At 37.6% G+C, this 20,671-nt stretch overlaps 2 protein-coding genes and 1 pseudogene across 2 annotated transcripts in view; all 3 read left to right on the top strand.

Annotated features, from left to right (window-relative positions):
• LOC102241964 (transmembrane protease serine 11B-like) overlaps positions 1-7,962 on the top strand; it is a 17,028-nt gene extending 9,066 nt beyond the window's left edge. The window contains exons 6-10 of the mRNA XM_014541794.1: positions 1,599-1,637; positions 2,457-2,634; positions 5,637-5,896; positions 6,252-6,394; positions 7,146-7,962. Coding sequence (XP_014397280.1) covers positions 1,599-1,637; positions 2,457-2,634; positions 5,637-5,896; positions 6,252-6,394; positions 7,146-7,307 — 782 coding nt within the window. The 3' untranslated portion in view covers positions 7,308-7,962. The remainder of the gene's footprint in view (positions 1-1,598; positions 1,638-2,456; positions 2,635-5,636; positions 5,897-6,251; positions 6,395-7,145) is intronic.
• Positions 7,963-15,595: 7,633 nt separating this feature from the next.
• LOC102241657 (transmembrane protease serine 11B-like protein) overlaps positions 15,596-20,671 on the top strand; it is a 19,554-nt gene continuing 14,478 nt past the window's right edge. Inside the window, exon 1 of the mRNA XM_014541810.1 lies at positions 15,596-15,678. Within this exon, the coding sequence (XP_014397296.1) occupies positions 15,671-15,678 (8 nt within the window). The 5' untranslated portion in view covers positions 15,596-15,670. The remainder of the gene's footprint in view (positions 15,679-20,671) is intronic.
• Positions 19,792-20,443, top strand: LOC102260323 (annotated as a pseudogene).

Genomic DNA, 20,671 nt, shown 5'->3' with positions numbered 1-20,671 from the left:
CTTTCCTCCATTTCTGTCATTTGTGATCTGTTTCTTTGTCTCTGCATTTTTTATGCTTCCCTGTGTTGATAGAGTGGCTTTCTGTGCTAGGTGTCCTATAGGGCCCAGTGGCTCAGCCTCCCCAGTTACCTGAGCTAGGAGCTCTAGGTGTACCCCTTTGTGGGCTGTGTGCACAGTATTATTGTAGTTAAACCTTGATTGTTGTTGGTATCACTGGAGGAATTGACCTCCAGACCAATTGTCTGTGAGAATCAGCTGTGTCTACAGTGGGAGAACTTCTGTGCTGAAGACACCCTTATGGGGCAAGACTTGCTTCAGTGGGGCTTTGGTGCTCACTGAGTCTGCCCCCTAAGTGTGTCCCTTATGGATCTGAGGAGTTGTAATCTGGATGGTCCCACTCTGACCACTGGGTACACTGGCTCTTGGATCTCTAAGGAGGTGCTAATTTAGCCTCTGCCTGAGGCTACCCAGCAGGAGCCACAGAGAGATATGCAGATTCCTCTGCCTTGTTTGGGGTTTGGAGGTGCCCAGATGAGGCCCAGCTGTGAAGCAATGCAAGCTGCTGTGGGGCCTTGGGCCTTCTTTTGGAAGTTCTGGGTTTCTCTGACCCAGCTGCAGTTTGTTAGGTAATTTTAGATCTCAAAGGGCCAGCCCATTCATATGCAAAAGCCTCTGCGCACAGCTTGGGTGGGGCGGGGTCTCAGGGAATCAACAGGGTGGAGCAAACAGCTATGGCTGATCCTCAGTCCTGCCCTAAGAGGCCCCTGTGTCTCAGTGTCCCATCTCAGTGTCCCGCAGTAATTGCTGCAAGCATCTCTGAGAGAAAGCTGCCCTTGAGGTCCCACCGATGCCAGACAGTCGAGTTTCTCCCCGTATGAGTCTGGGTCCCCAGAGACTCACTCGGAACTGGAGTTCAGGGCTGTCGGGATCTTGTGACTCCCTCCCTATTGAAAAAGACACTGGCGTCCTCCGTTGCCAGCCCTTTCCACATGCGCCTCCATACCTTTGCACTTTACTTCCGCACCTCCTGAGTCTCAGTGTGCTTTTCTCTTTCCTTCTAGTTGTAGAATTTCCACTCAGTCAGCCTTCCTGTGGTTCTAGATGATGTCTTTTTTGTCTTTTAGTTGTAGTTTTGAAGTGGTTGTGCGAGGTAGCAATTTCAGGTGTTTACCTATGCCGCCATCTTGGTTTCTCCCTCTAGTAAAATATAATTTTAATTGGACTTTTTTCTTTATAATATAGATAATTCTGAGTATTTCAGAGTAATAAGAATGATCATAAAGAAAGAATTTTAAAGATAATGCTCAGTTCCTTTTTTAGTAAGAATGTCTGCTTTTTACTGCACTAAATATTTTACAACTGTTATAAAATTGAGAGCTTTGTTTTTCATTTCCTTTTCCCTTTTCCTATGCCTGGTAGAGATGTGAAGAGATGGTCAAAATATAACAAGTAAGAGTGAGAGGGGCTGATAATACATGAAACATTCTGAATATTTAAATGTTGGTCATAATTGGGGTGGAAATCTTAGTCTTTATGTCCTTAGATCTAAGGTAATTGCTCAGTGATATTTTATCAATTTTATGTCTTTTAAATTTCAGAAATCAGCAAGACTGATGCTGAAATGCTTACCAACAAATGTAAGTCTAGAAACTTTATTGTAAATTTAACACATTCACAAACATTTCTCCATTTTTTCCCTAAAAAGGATCTTGTAGTACATCACATGGAAATCCATAGTAGTCTTTTGAAATTATTGGATATATTAGATATATATCTGGAATTTCTTTTTGAACAACACTGGCATATGAATTTTAACTTTGTAAACATTTGTCCAAGAGGATGAAATAAAAACTGATTCCAAAGAGTTGAATTATGAGTTAAGAATATCATTCTGAGTAAGTTAAAATAAGAAAGATTGAAGGAAAAAAGGACAACTTAGGATAATAAGAAAATAAACAACTAGGCTGTATCAAATATATTTATTATTGATGAAAAACAGTTCTGTACCTTTTAAATAACTTATCTTTAAAGTATCATGTTGCCCCCAAGAATTAACCCTGCATTCATGTATTTAATGAATATTTTTGGAGTATCTGTTGTCCATATGGGGCCTTATAAGTAGCACTGAATATGCAATGTAAGATGCAGACATTAAAGAAACAAAGTTTCTACTTTCAAAAAGTTGGAAAGTTTCTTGGAGAAATGAGAATGATAACTAATAGATGCAATAAAAGTCAGTGGTTGAAGGATGCTTGAGACTGGAAAAGAGAATATGTAAAAGTCACCCAAACCAAGATGGAGTGGGTACTGTGCTAACAGCCCATTCCAGGAAATAAACAGCATTACTTAGGAGATGCTGGACAATCGCTAAAGGATTTCAAGTCATGTTTTAAGATACATATCTTATAAAGCATTATCAAAGATACCTGCTTTGTATAAATAAATCTTTTCTTCAGGTTGTGGGAGACAACTGGTCAATAATATCAGAGCAGGCAACCGAATCGTGAATGGGGGAGATGCCCAGGCAGGGGCATGGCCTTGGCAGGCAAGTATGCAGTGGAAGGGCCAACACAACTGCGGAGCATCTCTGATCAGCAGCAGGTGGCTACTATCTGCAGCTCACTGCTTTACTAAGTAAGTAGAAAGTCTGACTCTACATAGGATTCTGGGTGCTGGCATATTTTTGGTAGTTTGTGGGGGTTAAACTAAATGTGTGAACATTCATCAAGGCCATATACATTTACAAGTACCTGCAAAATTAAAGGGAAGCAGGGTTATTTAAATTTGATAAAGAAAGAAAAAGTGAATGGAAACAATTCTCATTTCCCAAAGAGCTACTTTGGCCTGACAGCAAGTACTTTACTTACATTATTTTACTTCATCATAACAATAATTCTGCACAAAAGGTATAATTAAACTTATTTAAAGATGAGAAAATTGGGGTTCAGAAATAGTGACATAAATTGGCCAACATCATATAGTTTTTAAATATCAGAAATTGAATGTGAACTCCGGTATGTCTGACTCCAGTTACTTTTCCCCTTATTTTTGCTCTGGAGGGGTTTACAATCTAGTTAAAAATTTTTAAATGTGATATATTCAGGGCACAAGACCATGGAGCATAGTAAATGTCTTGTCTACAATATGAGTAAGAGCTATGGAAGTTTGATGAATAAAGATAGTATATCCAACTGAAATATCTATCATCTATCTATCATCTATTTATCTATCTATCTATCATCTATCTATATAAAAGCCTAAGTGACTGTCTCACCATCCAACCGGTAGCTATGGCATGCACTGACCACCAGGGAGCAGATGCTCAACACACAGGCATGGAAATACGGAACAGAGTGATGAATCTCAGAGGGAAGGAGGGAGAGGGGAGGGTGGGAAGAGATTAACCAAAGATCTTATATGCATACTAGAGGCCCGTTGTGGGGTCCCTTGGCCTGGCCTGTGGGGAATTGGGTCGAAACTGACAGCCCGACATCCCCCAAGGGGTCCCAGATTGCGAGAGGGCACAGGCCAGGCCAAGGGACCCCACTGGTGCACGAATCTGTGCACTGGGCCTCTAGTATATATATAACCCTAAGCAACTGGTCGACTGTTCAACTGGTCGACCAGTTAAATGGTTGACCAGTCGCTATGATGCACACTTACCACCAGGGAGCAGATGCTCAACACAGAAGCTGCCCCCTGGTGGTCAGTGTGCTCCCACAGCTGGAGCGCCGCTCAGCAAGCTTACTGAGCTGCAGCGGCAGCAGGTGCAGTGAGGCCGGGATGAGCAGGAGCGGTGCAGCGCCCCGTCCGGGCTCAGGCTCTTCCCCAGCCGCCTGCCGCTTCGTGCACTACTACATCCCTTGAGGAATATTGAACTGCCAGTTTTGGCCTGATCCCCACCTGGCCTGCGAGGATCAGGCCGAAACTGGCAGACCGACATCCCCTGAGGGGTCCTGAATTGTGAGAGGGCGCAGGCCAGGCTGAGGGACCCTACCGGTGCATGAATCCATGCACCAGGCCTCTAGTGAAGATATAAAATTTGATCTGGCTCCTATAGATATAAGAATTGATTGATAAGGGTGAGTGTATGGAAAAGAATAATATGTGCATTTGTCTGAGAAAACAGTCTTCTTCAAATGTGTGGAGATGGGATAACACAAGTCATATTCTGTGGATAGCAAACAAAAAGAGTAACTTGAAGTAGAAAGGATTTTGTGAAATAAAGCATTAGAAAATACTAGAGGCCTGATGCATAAAAACTCGGGCACTGGGAGCGATCCCTCAGTCCGGCCTGACCCCTCTCACAGTCCGGGAGCCCTCAGGAGATGTCCTACTGATGGCTTAGGCCCGGTCCCCACGCATCTGGCCTCCCTCTGCAGGAGGCAACCCAGCAGATCAGGGGAAGGTGCTGCCCCCATCACTCCATTGCTGCTGCTGACTCTGGCCTCCCTCTGCGGGAGGCAACCAGGCCGATCAGGGGAAGGCGTTGCCCCCATCACCCTACTGCTGCTGCTGCTGCTGCTGGTGGCTGAAGTGCAAGGCCTGAGCCCTGGGCCTTGCAGCCACTGTGGCTCAAGGCTGCCTGAGTCCCGGGCCTTGCCCTGCCACACCACACCACAAGAGCCGCTGCTTGTGGGCCAGGGGGAGCAACCGAGAGGTGCTCAATGCACCTCATGGTGACCGGTCGTCCTGTATATATATATATATATATATACACATTTAGAAAATTTGTATTGATTGGGGACATCTCTAAATGACAAGATGCTTACTTATTTAACTCTCTTACAAAGCATGTTCATAGGATTTGTCCTTCTGATACGATTTTCAAACAATAGTTCATGGACTATGGACCATGGAGACTTTTCAAAAGTGTAGATCCTTAAGCATCACACTAAACCTTTAAATATAAATCTCTGGAGGTGGAGCCTGGGCTGAGTCTAAGGAAATGAAGTTTCAAACATAGTTGTGAAGCATATGGAGTCCCAGAAGGTTTCAGAGTAGTAGCAGGATTGAAGAGTGTCACTGTTACATGAAGGTCTTGAAACCTTACAACAGCAACAAAAATACACTAAGTACCTAATCTTTTGAGGGAAACTGAAAATAGTTAAACAAGATATTAGGCCCTAAACTGAGGAAGAGTTTCAGTGAGAACTTGAGAAATGGGTCATAAAATCTAAATTAGAAGCAAAAATGCATTGACTTGGTAAACATAATAGGATGATTGGGTGAGAACAGTGGCATTTTTCTTATGTATGCAGATACCAGAGCCTCCAATGGCTGTAGAAATCCAGGCTGTTTGGCAGTAAGTGATTCTGGACCCCATGCACTGAGGCTGCTAGGATGATTCTGACCTAAGTGAAATGTTCAGAACGTAAATGGGCTGAAGTATAAGGAGAAGACATCAGTGACTGTAATTAGGATGATTTGCAGAAGGCTGACAGCTCTAATAGTCCTTAGCAGTATTTTTATGTGACTACAGCATTTATAACATCTGCAAATCAAAGACATTTAAAAAAAATAAAAATTTAAGTTATTCACAGTGTTATATGGGAATCTCATGCCTTACACTGACCACTAGGAACAGTGTTGTGGCACAGAAGTTGAATGTATTTTCGTTGAATTGTGTCTTTCAGGAAAAACAATTCAAAAGATTGGACCGTCAACTTTGGAACTTTATTAAATAAACCATATCTGACACAGAAAGTCCAAAGCATTATTTCTCATGAAAATTTTAGCGGGCCTGGGGTCCACAATGACATTGCCCTGGTGCAGCTTGCTAAAGAAGTCTCTTTCTCAAAGTATGTCCGTAAAATTTGTCTTCCTGAAGCCAAAATGAAGCTCGCAGACAATGACAGTGTTGTAGTTACAGGATGGGGAACACTTTATATGAATGGTAAGTTTTTCTGTAAAAACATAATAGCTTCGTGGGAATAATTATTTAAATGATCATCCGATCAATCACTCTCTCATGAAATTAACCTATTAGTAAATATACTGAAAAGAAAACCAAGTGCTGGAACCAGCATTTGTCATTATCTTCAATTTCTAAAATATCTCTGGGAATGAGAATTGGGAAAATTGGAATTGTGTGAGGCAGACAGCTATCATAAACATCGGAGAGAGACCAATCTAGCCTGGGACTGGCCTGGCTCCTGGTCACCAAAAGACTCTGCTTTATTTTATAGATATTCTTTATCTCAACAAGCAAAATTAAGATTCCCTTAATATATAGAATTTGTTGCCTTTAGGTCCCTTTCCAAATATCCTTCAAGAGGCCTTGGTGAAGATTATCGATAACAAAGTTTGCAATGCTCCACATGCATTATCTGGCTTAGTGACCGATAACATGCTATGTGCTGGATTTATGTCAGGGAAAACTGATGCCTGTCAGGTACGTCCAAATACGTCATCAAATCATTTTCTCCCAAAGTACTAATTAAGTGGCAGTTTTTATTATCACAAAATGTTTTTCTGGGTTAATGATTTCTACAATGTACCTTCTTATTTCAATCCATAAAACGAGTATTGATTGCCCCCATTTATATACCAGCCACCAGCCTAGATGTTGGGGATGCAGTGGTGAACACAATCCCTGCCCTCATGGAGTTTTCAGTCTAGGAATCCACACAGGTGATAATACCTTCAAGGCAATAAAATAGATTTGGCCCCATTTCCTGGGCAATCTGCAGATCTACAATGCTGCCTCTTCCTTATCCAGAGATGCAGCAGGAGATCTAGCATGTGCACACAGCACCCATTCCTCACAGGCTTCACAGAGCAGCTGAGTCGCTTTCTCCAGAGTCAAGGCTGGACTCATTATAAAGTCAATTTCTAGTCTGTCCAATCCAGAATTTGGCAGCTATAGACAATAGATTCTGGTCTGGAGTTTCCCTGGGTTTTGTTTATTTTTATTTTATTTCATATTTTCCATCACCATTTATCTCTTGTATGCCCTTCTCCACTTCCACCCCCTCCCAATCACCACACTATTTAAAAGCCCAAGAGTTCCAGAGTTTCTAAGCCTAAAAAAGGGAGGATTGTTTTTAATGCTGGGGGACTATTGATAACTTCAGAAGAGAGGTAAAAGGAAATTCTTGTACAGGATAAAAAATATTCTCCCCTCTCCCCCCTTTTTTTTCTAGAATGATTCTGGTGGACCACTAGTTTACCCTGACTCTAGAAATATCTGGCACCTTGTTGGAATAGTAAGCTGGGGTGATGGATGTGCTAAAAAGAATAAGCCAGGTGTCTATACTCGAGTGACTGCTTATCGTGATTGGATTACCTCCAAGACTGGACTCTGAAAGAAAAGTAACTTTGGAATGGAACATAAAGACAACTGCTGGGTTTCTTATCTGTTGCTTCAAAATCTTTTTCTTTTGACTGTTTGGTATACCAGTCATTTTCTTATATATAAATACATAGAGGTCTTTATCAATATTTTATTATACCTAAAACACTATCCATTTATTTCCTCTATTAACTAATAGAGAAAACACTAATAAAAAATAGATGGCCAGAATATTTTTAATTGCCTTGTTCTGTTCTATCCTACCATTATATTCAGAACTGACCTTAACTTACTTTTCAGAATTAAAAAAACAACAACACAACTTTTAGTATGAGAACACAAATGCTATATCTACCAAATAAATTATTTTTCATTCTATAAATTATAATTACATTTTGTTAAAGTGGAATATATAAGACATAATGTACACTCATTTTTTTGTTTATATGTGAGATAATTTGTGTGCCTCATAAAATCATGCAATCTTTGTGTGGAGAAGGGCCTCAGAGGTTCAACTAGAGCAAGTCTCTCAATGTATAGATTGAGAAACTAAAGACTAAAGAGGAAAAATTATTTACTTAAGGTCAATCTTCAGCCTCGCTGATAAGTTACAACACTCACATGAAATTACCTTCATAGAGTTTAGAACCAAAATTAATCAGGAATTTAAAAAAAATTGTCAGTTGCAATTATTTAAATAACATTTTCTGCTTGTCCTTCTTTTGTCATTTGTTTGCCTTCACTTGCAGCAAAAATAATGTGAGGTTTTCAAGGGCAGGGAACTGTGTGGAATCAATTCAGTAGCTCCAATCTCTGGAAATAATTTCCTAATATAAAAAGAAGTAGCCCAAGATTTTAAAAGTGACTAAAGTAGCCCAGCTGGCATGGCTCAGTGGTTGAGCATTGAGCTATGTGAACCAGGAGGTCACAGTTTGATTCCCAGTCACGGTACATGCCTAGATTGTGGGCTTGATCTCCAGTGTGGGGCATGCAGAAGGCAGCCGATCAATGATCAATGATTCTCTCTCATCATTGATGTTTCTATCTTTCTCTCCCTTTCCCTTCCTCTCTGAAATCAATAAAAATATATTTTTTAAAAAGTAGCTAAAATAAAGTAAAACTAGTTCTTCCCTCAATTGTTTGTAATATTACTTTTTTATTATAAGGTATGACCAAATGACATACATAGTGTCAAACCAATCCACAACAGGTGTGATAAGAAGTGTTTTTTCTCTCTTGATTCCTTTCTCAGGTGGGCACACATATTTATTGAGCACATAGTGTGTTCCAGGAACTGTCAAATATAGACACAGTATCTTCTCTCAAGGATGCTGCATTTAGTGGATAAAGATAGTAAATATACATAAAATAATTTTGGATTGTGATAAACATTATGAAGGAAATAAAAAATAATATGATAGAAAATTGTGGGGCAGATTAAGAATACTTGAGGTTGGGCTATCTAAATTATTCCTCTCTCTAAGAGAGGAGCATTTGAGCTGGAACTAAATGATGAATAGGCAAAACATACAAAACATCTGAGCAAAGAGAAATTCAAAGGAAACTAGTATAAAGTCCTTGAGACAGAAATAGGAGAGGAGGATGTGTGGGCAGAAATGATTTTTCTGTTATCAGCTATTTCATCTCAATCTCTTTTGCTGGATCTTCTACATCTTCCCAATCTATAAATGTTGGATTGTTCCAGGGCTCAGTCTTCAGATTTCTTCTTCTCTACTTGCACTCCTACCCTAGATGCTCTTATCCAGCCCAATACTTTCAATACCAACTATTTGCTGACAACTCCCAAATGTTTTAACTCTAGTTCTGACTTCTCCTGGGACCTATTTGCATATACTTGAAGGTCTAATAGGCAGTTTACGTTAGTATGTCAAAACAGAATTCTTCATTTTTCATCAGTCTTCCACATCTTAGAACATTAGTCCTGGAGTCATTCTGGGTATCAATATTTGAGATATTATTCTTTCTTACTAGAGGCCCGGTGCACGAAAATTCATGCACTGGAGGGGGTGGGTCGCTCAGCCAAGCCTGCCCCCTCTCACAGTCCAGGAGCCCTCAAGGGAGGGAGGTGACCCGGCGATCAGGGGAAGGCGATGCCCCCATCACACCTCTGCTGCTGCCACTGCCGGCAGCACAAGCCTTGGCTGGCCCTGGTTACTTGAGCCTCAGGTGGCCCTGGGTGGCTGGGCAGCCTGATCCGAGGCTTGCCTGTGCCTCGGGCCAGCCCTGGGCAACTGGGGGGCTGAGGGCGAGTCTGGCTGCACTGTGTGCCTGCCACTCCCCCGGCAGAGCTGAAAGGACTGGGGGACTCTGGCGGGGCTGAGGGGACTGGGTGCCACCATCTTGTGGCTATGGGTGCCACCATCTTTGTGAAAGGGTGACAGTCAATTTACATATCCCCTCTTTATTTGATAGGATTTTCATTATTAGAATTTGTATAGGGTTTACAACTGGACTGGGAAAGCTCTATCCTTACATCTGGAAGTTATTGGACTTTGACTCTTGGCCAAAATGAGGCCATTAGGATTTATGTGAGGTTTAAATTCTGAACCTTTCATGGCAGCCCCTGGGCCAGTTTGTTTACTGATCGAAGATCCTGCTGGAAATGTCTGCCTTGATTTCTTTTGGAGTTAACAGATTTTGGAGGTTCAATCTGGAGACAAAATGTGTATGTGTCTGAATAAGGACTATGGGAAACTTGAACCTGTATACGTCTTGGCCTCCCAATGCTTGCCTGTACTCTCTCTTGATGTACTGTATTCTTTGCCTTTAAATAAAGCTCTATGTAAGTACTAGTATTTTCTATGGAATTTTATCAGCCCTTTCAAATATCCAGACTTGTGAAATCTTTTCAAATTTAATATTTAAAAACTGCAGCAGTGGTGTGCTAAATAAAGTTGGCCTGTACCATTTGTATGAGCTGTATATGAAAACTTTAGGGATTGTGTTAACCAGTTGTGAAACACACCATAGTTTAAAATCAAGAATACTAAATATCCAAAACTTATCATATTTTAATAATTTTACTACATATTACTAGTGTTTATGGTCTTGAGATTATTTACATCTATTATATCTGTATAGTAAAGATACATATAATAGAGTGCTACTGCTCACGTCTTCCCAAATCCATGCTTGGCAATATCATGTGGGTATCTTGAATTGGTTATTGTGTATTTACAACATGGAAATTTAGTGAATGCTACTACCTCCTCTGGGAGCAGGATGTTAAATACTTACAGCATACCACTGAATTTAAGTATTTCCCATTTATGTTTTTAAAATAAATCTTCATCAAATGACACACTGAAGCACAATTTTTATTCCATGACATTACAAACTAGCTTTTGGTCATCATGCCAGATTCTTTTTGTTAAATGCCTGCTAGTGACTGAGGTAAGAAGATTTTTACTTGTTTTCATAATTTCAATGCAAGCAAAAGTTTCAGAAGAAGCTCTTTTGGAAACATTTTTCATGATGTGTCAAGTGCATTTCTAATTTGCAGTTTACAGTAGTTAATTAAAGGATTCTAGAAAAGGTGATTATGTTACTTTAATTTGTTGTATTCTATATTTTGTTTAATTCTGAAAATAAAATAATTACATCATGCTTCTTTTTGTTGTTTCCTAAAAAATTAAATTATCTTCATTTAAAATTTGTCACAGTTCCAAGAGCTCTTCTTTTGCCTCTGTGACTTTATAAACTTTCTCTTATAATTAATCAATCAGTCAATCAATCAATCAAGATGTAGTTTGTCACAATTGACATTCATTGTTGAATAAATAAAATTTTATTTTTACTAAGTATAGGGGTACAAATTACACAAGAATTTCATTAAATAACTATCTATAGTCTTATGAGCTTACATTAATACTTTTTAAAGTCAGGTTTTTCTCACTTACAAAAAATAAATCAACAATGCCAAAATCACTAACCAGGGTAATGAGAGATTGTCTCCACATTTTCCTTCCCAGTCATTTGATAAAAGATAAAGGATTAGAGGAATTTATCTAAGCCATTATCAGAGCAGGGATGAGGTAGTAATAATCAGGGAGACTTAGTCTATCAGCACCTCTATCTTTTGCTTAAAATCCTATTCCATTCCTGGTCTCAACACTCATTGAGGATAAAACCAAAATTCTTTATTATGACTTGCTGGTGCTCCAGATTGTACCAGGCCTACACCTGTCATTTCATTTCCCAAAAGATATAAAAATGATCTGTTTATGTATCTGAATATCTTACTAGACACTGATCTTCTCAAGGTCCCCTTTCCATCTAAGAGTTCCTGGACCTGTGGCTACTTCAAAAGAGGTTATCATTGTGTTCAATTGAATAAAACTGAAATGTACTATCAAGATCTTGCTGCTACACATACATCTCTTTTATCTCCCATGATGCCCTTGCATCTAACCTGTGACTCAATCACACTATTGAGATTTCTGAAACATGCTATATTGGGCCTTTCCAAATAGTGTACTCCTTGTCTAGAATGTCCTTCAATAACTTTTTTTCCCTCGTATACTCTTATCATTTTTTAAAAATTAGCTCACACCTTTGTGAAACTTTATCTAATGTGTTCTCATGGATATTATGCTTATTGTCATTAAGCCATCATCTCATCATGAAAGGTTATATAAAGCAAGCAAATACAATTTATTTTTAGTCAATATTAACTTGGCCCTAACTCCCTGAGAAACTGTATTTTATTGCCAATTCCAACTTATTTTTTATTCAGATCCACATCAAGGATAAGCTTATATGTCATAAGTATATCTAAATTTTTAAAATTATGTAACTAATATCAATACATTATCTTTGTTAAAAAAATGAACCCATGATAAATCAAACTAAACTTATTTTTAATCATCATTTTCACTTCTGGTCTCTTTCCTTCCCCTCCAGGATAATCACTGTTTTGTGAATTCTTCTATGTCTTTTCATATATTTATTTATCTTTTCATTTATAGCACATTAATTTTAGTACATATATCAGTACCCATTAAAGATGTAAAGTATTTACTATTTTTTAAGTATTAATGGTATATTGAATTACCATTCTGCATCCCACATTTTTACGCAGTTTTTCTTGAAATCTTTCTATATAGGTCAACAACATATCAGTCAGGGTTTAGAGGAGGAAAGATATTTTTAAACAGAAAAGAATTTGAAATAGGATATCAGGTACTTCAAAAACTGTTGGAAGAGCTGGAGGACCAGGCTCTAGCCTCAAGAATGATCTATAGAGCACTAGAGAACTGATACCCACGGGTATCATTAAATTAAATACCTAAGATCTAGGGATCAGAAAGACACCAGCACCAATGATATTACCACTTCAATCTCCTTACACCCACAAGTTTCTCAGGTCTCTGCTTACTCAAAAATTGTTTCTTGGCCCCCAGGAAGCTGGACAATGGACAGTAGAATGTTGCTATAGGAAATATCCTATATCAATGACCTTTCACTAACATAAATCCATAAGGCCTCATTTATGCCTTAGAAGGCCTCTAATTTGCTTCTCCCTTCCAAGTTTCATGTAAGTGCATCTAGCTGGCAGGATCTAATTTGCATACAGAATCCTAGCTGCAAGGGAATCTGGGAAATGTCATTTTTAGCTTTCTAATATCTGTGCCATTAAAAGAAAATGTAGAATGGAGGATGAATGAGTCAACCACTCTATTAATAATCTCATTCCTTTTTAACATTTTATTTATTATTATTTTTTGTTAATCCTCACATGAGGATATTTTTCCATTGATCTTTAGAGAGTGTAGAAGGGAGGAGGAGAGACACACAGAGAGAAACATCAATGCGGGCGGGACACATCTATTGGTTGCCTCCTGTACGTGCCCTAACAAGGGTCAGGGATTGAGCCTACAATCAAGGTACCAGTCCTTGACCAGAATTGAACCCGGGACCCTTCAGGTCTAACCTAATTCCTTTTAACATCGAATTAACATTCCATAATATTGAAACACCATAGTTTATTTAACCATTACTTTACCAATTAATAATTTGTTTCCATTTTTTTTGCTTTTGCAAACTTTGTAATAAAACATCTTCCTATATTTTTATCTGATTACTTGTGCCAAGATATATATCTAGATAGATACCTAGATGTGAAACTAATTGGTAATGGGAAATGTGGTTTTAAAATTAAATAGATGCTGCCAATTGCTCTTTAAAAGTTCTTACCTCACTTTAACTCCTACTATCAACATATGAGAGCCCATTTCTCCACATGCTTACCAAATATTGAAATATTTTTAATTTTAGTGTGATTTATTATTGCTTTAATGTATACTTCTATAATTATTAATGGATGATATTGAGTATCATTTTATATGCCAACTGAACACCCATATTTCTTCTGTGAATACTGCAAATCCTATTTACATTTAATATTGAGTTATTAAATGTTTTATTAACTTTTAGAATGTCTACATATAGTTTGGTTGTTCATCATTTATTTCAAAGATATAATTTATTTACTAAACATATATTGGATACTAAGCACTCTGACGATTATGAAGAAAGACAGATATATAAGATACAGTCCATGCCTTCGAAGTTCAAGCAGCTTACACTTTCATATGGGTGATAGAACCACCACAAGGACAAATTTAAATAGGAAACAGTATAACATAGCAGATGATTAAATCCAAAATGAGTACTGACAATGGTACTTAGAGGCCAGAAAAAGGAAGTGGCAATTAGGTTGGACTGTGAAGCAGGAATAAACATTGGGTGGGTAGAAATGGCAATCCTGAGAGTACTAAACAGCACAAATAAAAGGATGGAGGGTGGAAAGCACTTCTTTTTAAGAAATGGAACTGTAAGAAATGGCTCAAGTAAAGTCAATCTGTAGGTAAAATCATTGTTAAGATAATACAATGTCCTGGGCATTGCACCAAGCACTTGGTATACTAGTAGATGGTGTCAATCGATGCAACAACTTTACAGGTATGCTATTGTTAGATGTCAGTTTTACCCATGAGGAAGCTGAAGCTCAGAGATACACATGTACGACACAGCTAGTTACTAGAGGAACTGGAATTGGAATAGAGATCAAGCCCTTTCTGTTACACCTAACTACTATGGAACAACATGGATAAAAAAAGATGCCGTTCTAAAGAGACTTGAACATCAACTGAAGAAGTTTATATTTAATCCTAAAAGCAATTTAGAGTTTTGAAGATAGAGAAATGTCATGACAATTAGTATCATCATTCAGGTGTCTATTCAAAAGCTTCTTCCTCAGAGAGACCTTTCTGTCCTTTTTTCACACACACATACATGACTTTCAAACCAATTACTCTGCTTTGTTTTCTTTATAGCATGTATAAATATCTTGTACTAAATTATATATTTTCTCTTTTCTTGAGTGTTTGTACTTCCCATTCAAGTGTTAGCTTCATGAAGGCAGGAACTTTATTATATTCAGCGTTGTATTTCCATTACCAGGAACAATGTGCAGCCTCAGGAAGTACATGACAAATAGTTGTTAAATAAATGAATGGAGGGAGTGAATGGTTAAAAATATGAAAGATGGTGCTAAGAATCTAGATATTTGTATCCAAAATATCTAAATTACCTCCTAATGTTTTGTTTTTGTAAAAATTTTGTTACTCGAAAACTTACTCCATATTTACTTAATAACATAACTCTTGACTAGGTCAATTAGTTCCATTTCTTATAAAGAATTAAAAAAAGGAGACATATGTAATACTCTTTGTAATACTTCAAGCAATAAAAAAAAAGAATTACCAAAATAGAACTGATGTTTCTTACACCAAAAACTACTTCTATCTGTAAATCTATTTCTATATAGTTATGTGCAGAGTCCCAGTGAGAGTTTTTAGATTAAGCATGATACAAATGAGTAATGCTTGCTGAATTATTGTATTAAAAACACACAAAAAACAACAACAATGCATATTTAAGTCATTTGTCAAAGACTGCTTTGGTGAGTAGAGTTGGTTTCACTGAGGAAGCGCTCTGCATCATAAAAGGAATGGATGGAATCTGAGTCAGAGCACTGATTCACCAATGTGTGGTGGCATTTCTTGGGCGGACCTCTCAGGCAACCAATCCAAATGATGTCTACTGTCTTTTTCTAAGTATACAACTCAAAGAGTGATTTTCAGTTCTTCCTTTAACCACAGATGCACAGCTGTCACCAACACTTGTTAAACAAGTTTCTTTTTAATTACCCTCTGCTATTTCACCCAACCCTTAAAGTCCCAGGTATCATTGTGGTTAGCACATTTACCTGAGAACCACTGATCAGGACAAAAGAAGTGCAGAAGTTTCCTTTATTGCTATTGACACCAACAGCTAATATATCGGCACATTATGTATAGGTAAGTGGAGATTTGCTCGCCTAAAATTCTGACAAAAATAAAACTAAACTATTTCCTCAATATGACCCCCACCAAAGGGCTGTAGTAAAATAACTGAGTTTAGGAGGAGTTGTAATTTTTCCACAGATTTTTAAAGTTCCTGCCTGGAGACAACCCTATCACACACACATATTTGTTTTAGAATCTGTAGTTTTGTGCAGTGATTCAGGGAGTGCTTCAGAAAGGTGACATGCAGCTTAACAGATGTGTGACTTGTTGTAAAATGGAAAAGAGGAAACAAAGATAATTTTTTTCTCATAAATCAAATGTTAAATTGTTATTGGTGGTGATCATGATTATGAGTTAATTGTTTGTTTTTTAACATTTTGTGCTTTCTAAAGTGCTATCATAAATATTGTCTTGAATCTTATTGCTTCATAGCTGGTTAGCTGGGTTTTTTTGTAGAATCATATATAAAACCTGAAAAGTCTGTCACTTTTAAGCAGCTATTTAATCATGTATTTTTATCTGTAAAATGATCATGAATTAGAATGGTTTAATTATGTATAAACATGTGCTTTTTATTTTTATCACGTATCTAACTAGATAATTATTATGTGAAGTAAATAATGATAATTAATGTCATTTTAAAAGTTTACTTTTAATTCACAAAACATTTTCATAAAAATTCATGCAAAATAGCAAAATTAAGTAAAACTAATTATAAAATATTTAATGTTCAGGTAACTGTGTAATATGAATGCATACCTTATACAAATATTTCTCTAAAAATGTTCATCTTAAGCCAATAGTTGAGTCCTTTAAGACACACACACACACACACACACACACACATTTATTTATTTTACAACATCAGTATTCACATAAAATGTTATTAGAAAGATTATACTCACTGTAATAAGATATAGTAAGAATATTTTTTCTTGAACTAAAGTAAATATTCTTAATTAAAGATGTTATATTACTCCTATCCTGATGTTTTTTTATTAATCTCAGCTCTGATATATCAGCAAAAAAAAAGTAATCATACACATTTAGCAGTAGAGAGGAAACACAATTGCTTTGTTTTGTTTTACCTATAATACAGTCATCACTTTTATGCTGGGTGGGTGATTTTCTTTTTACTCATAGGCCACCTCCTTCATCTCCTTCAACATTTTGATACTTGTGTGAACTCCCAACCTAAAAGATTTCAAAGGATTAACCCATTGTTCCTAAGCATTCCTAGTTACCTAGGAAAGCTTTAAACCCCAATTCAGTGGTTAGCTACTCAGAGTGAGCCATTAATCTGATTATCAGGAAGAGCTTGAGTGGATTTGGCAACATGGTTGATTCTGCAGGTGCATTTGAAGAGACCTTAGTCAAGCCTGTGGTTGCACTGGCTGCCAGAATGATGAACACCAAGAGAAGAAAAGGAACACTGGGAGTGGAAATCAAGACTTCAAAACCACATTTTATCAATTCCATTTTTTAAATTACAGTTAGTCTTACAGGATAAAATGGGGAAAATCTCAAAAGAAAGCTGTGTTCTAGATGCTTGCCAAGGTAGCTTGCCAAAGTAGTTCATGGTCAGAAGTTTTTAATAACAAGATATAATTAATATTCTGTATGCTCTTTCAGTAAGTTCTCTTATGTGATTTTTTTTCAGAAGAATTTGTAGTATGAACTACCAGAAAGATTGGCTAAGTAGCTGAGAGATTTTTCTGCCTGGGAAGTCTGTCACTTTTAAGCAGCTATTTAATCTGTGTAATAGTTTGTAAGATCTGTAGGTTATGAGCTAAAGATTGCTACAACCCAGAGGAGCATCTGAGCTAGTAACAAGCAATATTCAAAGTGGACAAAAAGGAGAGGAAGTATAAATATACAATTCTAGACTGTTTTCAATGAAGGACAGTTGAAAATGAGGATGCTATTTTAGTTCTTTTTCAAACGATTGTGTCTAAATGAATTCTAAGACATCTTATTTGATTAAATTTTAATAGATTTAAATTTACTTATGTTCTTATATGATACAAGTTCTTAAACTGTAGAAATAAGAGAAAAAATTTCACAAATCTATGTGAAGGTAAATATTTAAAGATAAAACTAGTCAATATAAGAAATGTATAAATATAATCCCCAGTTAAGACATTATTAAGGAAAAAAAAAGAGTAAGAGTTCATGGGAGAAAGAAAAGTAAAGAAAGGGTGTGGACTAAGGGTGTAGAGAACCAAGCAGTGAGCAAAGCAGTTTTGGTGGATCTGAATGCTTATGTTATGAAGTAAGTGCTAACGTATCAGTGAAGGGTGAACAATATTTTGAATTTGACACTTAAGAAACAAGCTGACAATTTAAAGTCTTTTGAGAGACATCAAACAATATGACTGTGCAATTCAAGAAATGTCTGAAAAATCAAGAAATTAGTTGTAGTTAGAATGGAAACAAATTTTTGTCTTAAAAAGAGAAATATTAGTTTTGCATATTTCATACAGCATGCACTAAAATACACTAATCTAGCTTCACAGCTTTGTTTCTTTCCTATTTTTGGATGACTCCTCAGTTGATATCCACAACTATGTTAACTATCGATCTGATATCTCTAGTTGTATACTGAAAATTTAAATGTCTCTCAAACTCAAGATATAAAATACTTATCATTTTTATCCTCAAGTTACCTCTTCTAGGCTTCATTTACTCTCCTTTAATTCTTGAGATAAAGACTTATGTCATCTTTGACATATTCCCATCCTTTACCAATATAGCTAACTAATTACAAAGTTCCGACAAATATTATATTGTAATCTTTCTCAAATTAATCACTTTCTTTCCTTGCTACCACCATCCAGGACTCCATCTCTACGTTCCCATAGATTACAGTAGTCTCTTTACTCATTGGTCCTCTCATTTTTCTCTCTCCTTTAAACTATCATCATGCAGACTACTTGCAGATTCATCTTCTTAAGCACCACATGTCTTCATGATAGTTATGGCTCTTCTGATTAGTACTGAAGGCTTTCCACAAACTGTATTCCTCTGATCTATCTATCTATCTATCTATCCTTCATGATGTAGTTGTCCTTAATATCCCTTGCCTTCATGCATTCACTTCTTCGAAAAGTATTATCTATAATGTGCTAGACACCACCCTATTCCCTAAGTATAAAACAACAAATAATGACATGGCCCCAGACAACAACATGGTCACAACTATAAGTAAAATAATTTCCATATAAAAATAAAAACTACTTTCAATGTAGACACATAATAGGCTGGGCCATGGAAGACGTCAGTGAAGAGGGGATGACGGAGTTGAGTAATAAAGTTTGAGTGTAATCTCACTGGGTAGACTTGAGGTGGACATTTTAGGTAGAAGATCAAAATGTACAAGGATATGGAAATGTGAAAGAGTTGGGTTGTCCATGGAACTCAGAGTAGTTTGAAATGACTGGCACATAGATTAGAAACAGGTGGAAACACAGGTTTAAAAGTGAAATGAGATGGTGGAGAGGTTGGCATATGACAGGGGCATAGTTATTTATAGAACTATGAAGAAAAAGCAGAGTGTAGGGTACAGATAAAGAGTTCAAAAATATAATAATGGAGTTGTAAATATTCTCCTCTGATGCCCGGTCTTTTCTCAGTAGCCTAGGAAATAAGGCTAGCAGCTAAGACTGAGGATGGACCAGATAGTGCTGGAGGTTTGAGGAAAAATAAATGTGAAATAGTTTCAAAGAGAGTAAAAAAATTGTGAGGATTAAAATTTTTCTTTTCTCTTGAAAACATCAACCCAATTAATTTTGATCTGAAATCCAATATATCATAAACAGTGCCCCTGATGTTGACATGGTTAAGTGAGAATCTGCAGCACCAGGAGTATTAAAGTGCAAATTCTCAGGCCCTTTTAAGAATCTGAATTCATTAGATCTGAGGTAGGATATGCTAATCTGCATAGTTAATAAACACTCCCAGGTGTGTCTGGCTAAGGTCATCCTCCAATCACACTTGGAGGAGACCCGCCATATAAGACAAAATATCAATACCTTTGTTTGACATCAAAGGTGGTTCTTGTTGTTGCCTCTCTGTTGATGTCAGGATTCTCTAAAGAAACACAACCTAGTTCTGCAGCTAGGAATTATGAGCAGCAAAGTCTCCTGAAACACCGAGGTGGCGTGGGGAGTCCTGCACAGGAACCAGCACAAGCGTCGGAAGTTTTTGGAGACTGCAGATCAGTTTGAAGAACTATGACCCTCAGAAGGACAAACACTTCTCGGGCACTGTTAGTCATAAGTCCACTCCCCACCCCAAATTCTCTGTATGTATTCTGGGGGAGCAGCAGCACTGTAATGAGGCCAAGGCGTTGGATATCCCCCACATGGACATCGAGGTGCTGAAGAAACTCAATGAGAATAAGAAACTGGTCAAGTTGTACCATGCCTTTTTGGCTTCGGAGTCTCTGATCAAGCAGATCCAATGAATCTGGGGCCCAGGACTGAATAAGGTTGGCAAGTTCCCTTCCTTGTTGACCCACAATGAGAACATGGTGGCCAAAGTCGATGAGGTGAAATTCACAATCAAGTTCCAGATGAAGAAGATGCTGTGTCTGGTAGTGGCTATTGGCCACGTGAAGATGACAGATGAGCTTGTGTACAACACTTAGTTGTCAATTTCCTGGTGTCATTGCTCAAAAAGAACTGGCAGAATGTCCCGGCTTTGTATATTAATAGCACCATGGGCTAGCCCTAGAGCCTGTACTAAGGCCCAGCTTAACAAACCATATTGCTACTGTTAAACAAAAAAAAATTAAAAAAGAAATGGAACCTATAGGACAGGGGTGGGCAACCTTTTTGTGAGTGCATGCCAAAACCAGCAAAATTTCTGACTCACAGTTCTTCTGTGAGCCAACCCTAATTTTTTGAGAACATGTTACGCCTACTTGATATCTCTTAAGGTGTACGTATGTGAAGAACCTTGAAGAAATAATAAAATTCATTCGAGCGACAGAAAACAGTATATG

This window comes from Myotis brandtii, unplaced genomic scaffold (genome assembly GCF_000412655.1).
Source record: "Myotis brandtii unplaced genomic scaffold, ASM41265v1 scaffold28, whole genome shotgun sequence".
Classification (NCBI taxonomy): Eukaryota; Metazoa; Chordata; class Mammalia; order Chiroptera; family Vespertilionidae; genus Myotis; species Myotis brandtii.
The sequence above is the reverse complement of the archived record's forward strand: the minus strand, read 5'-3'. Positions and strand labels throughout refer to the sequence as shown.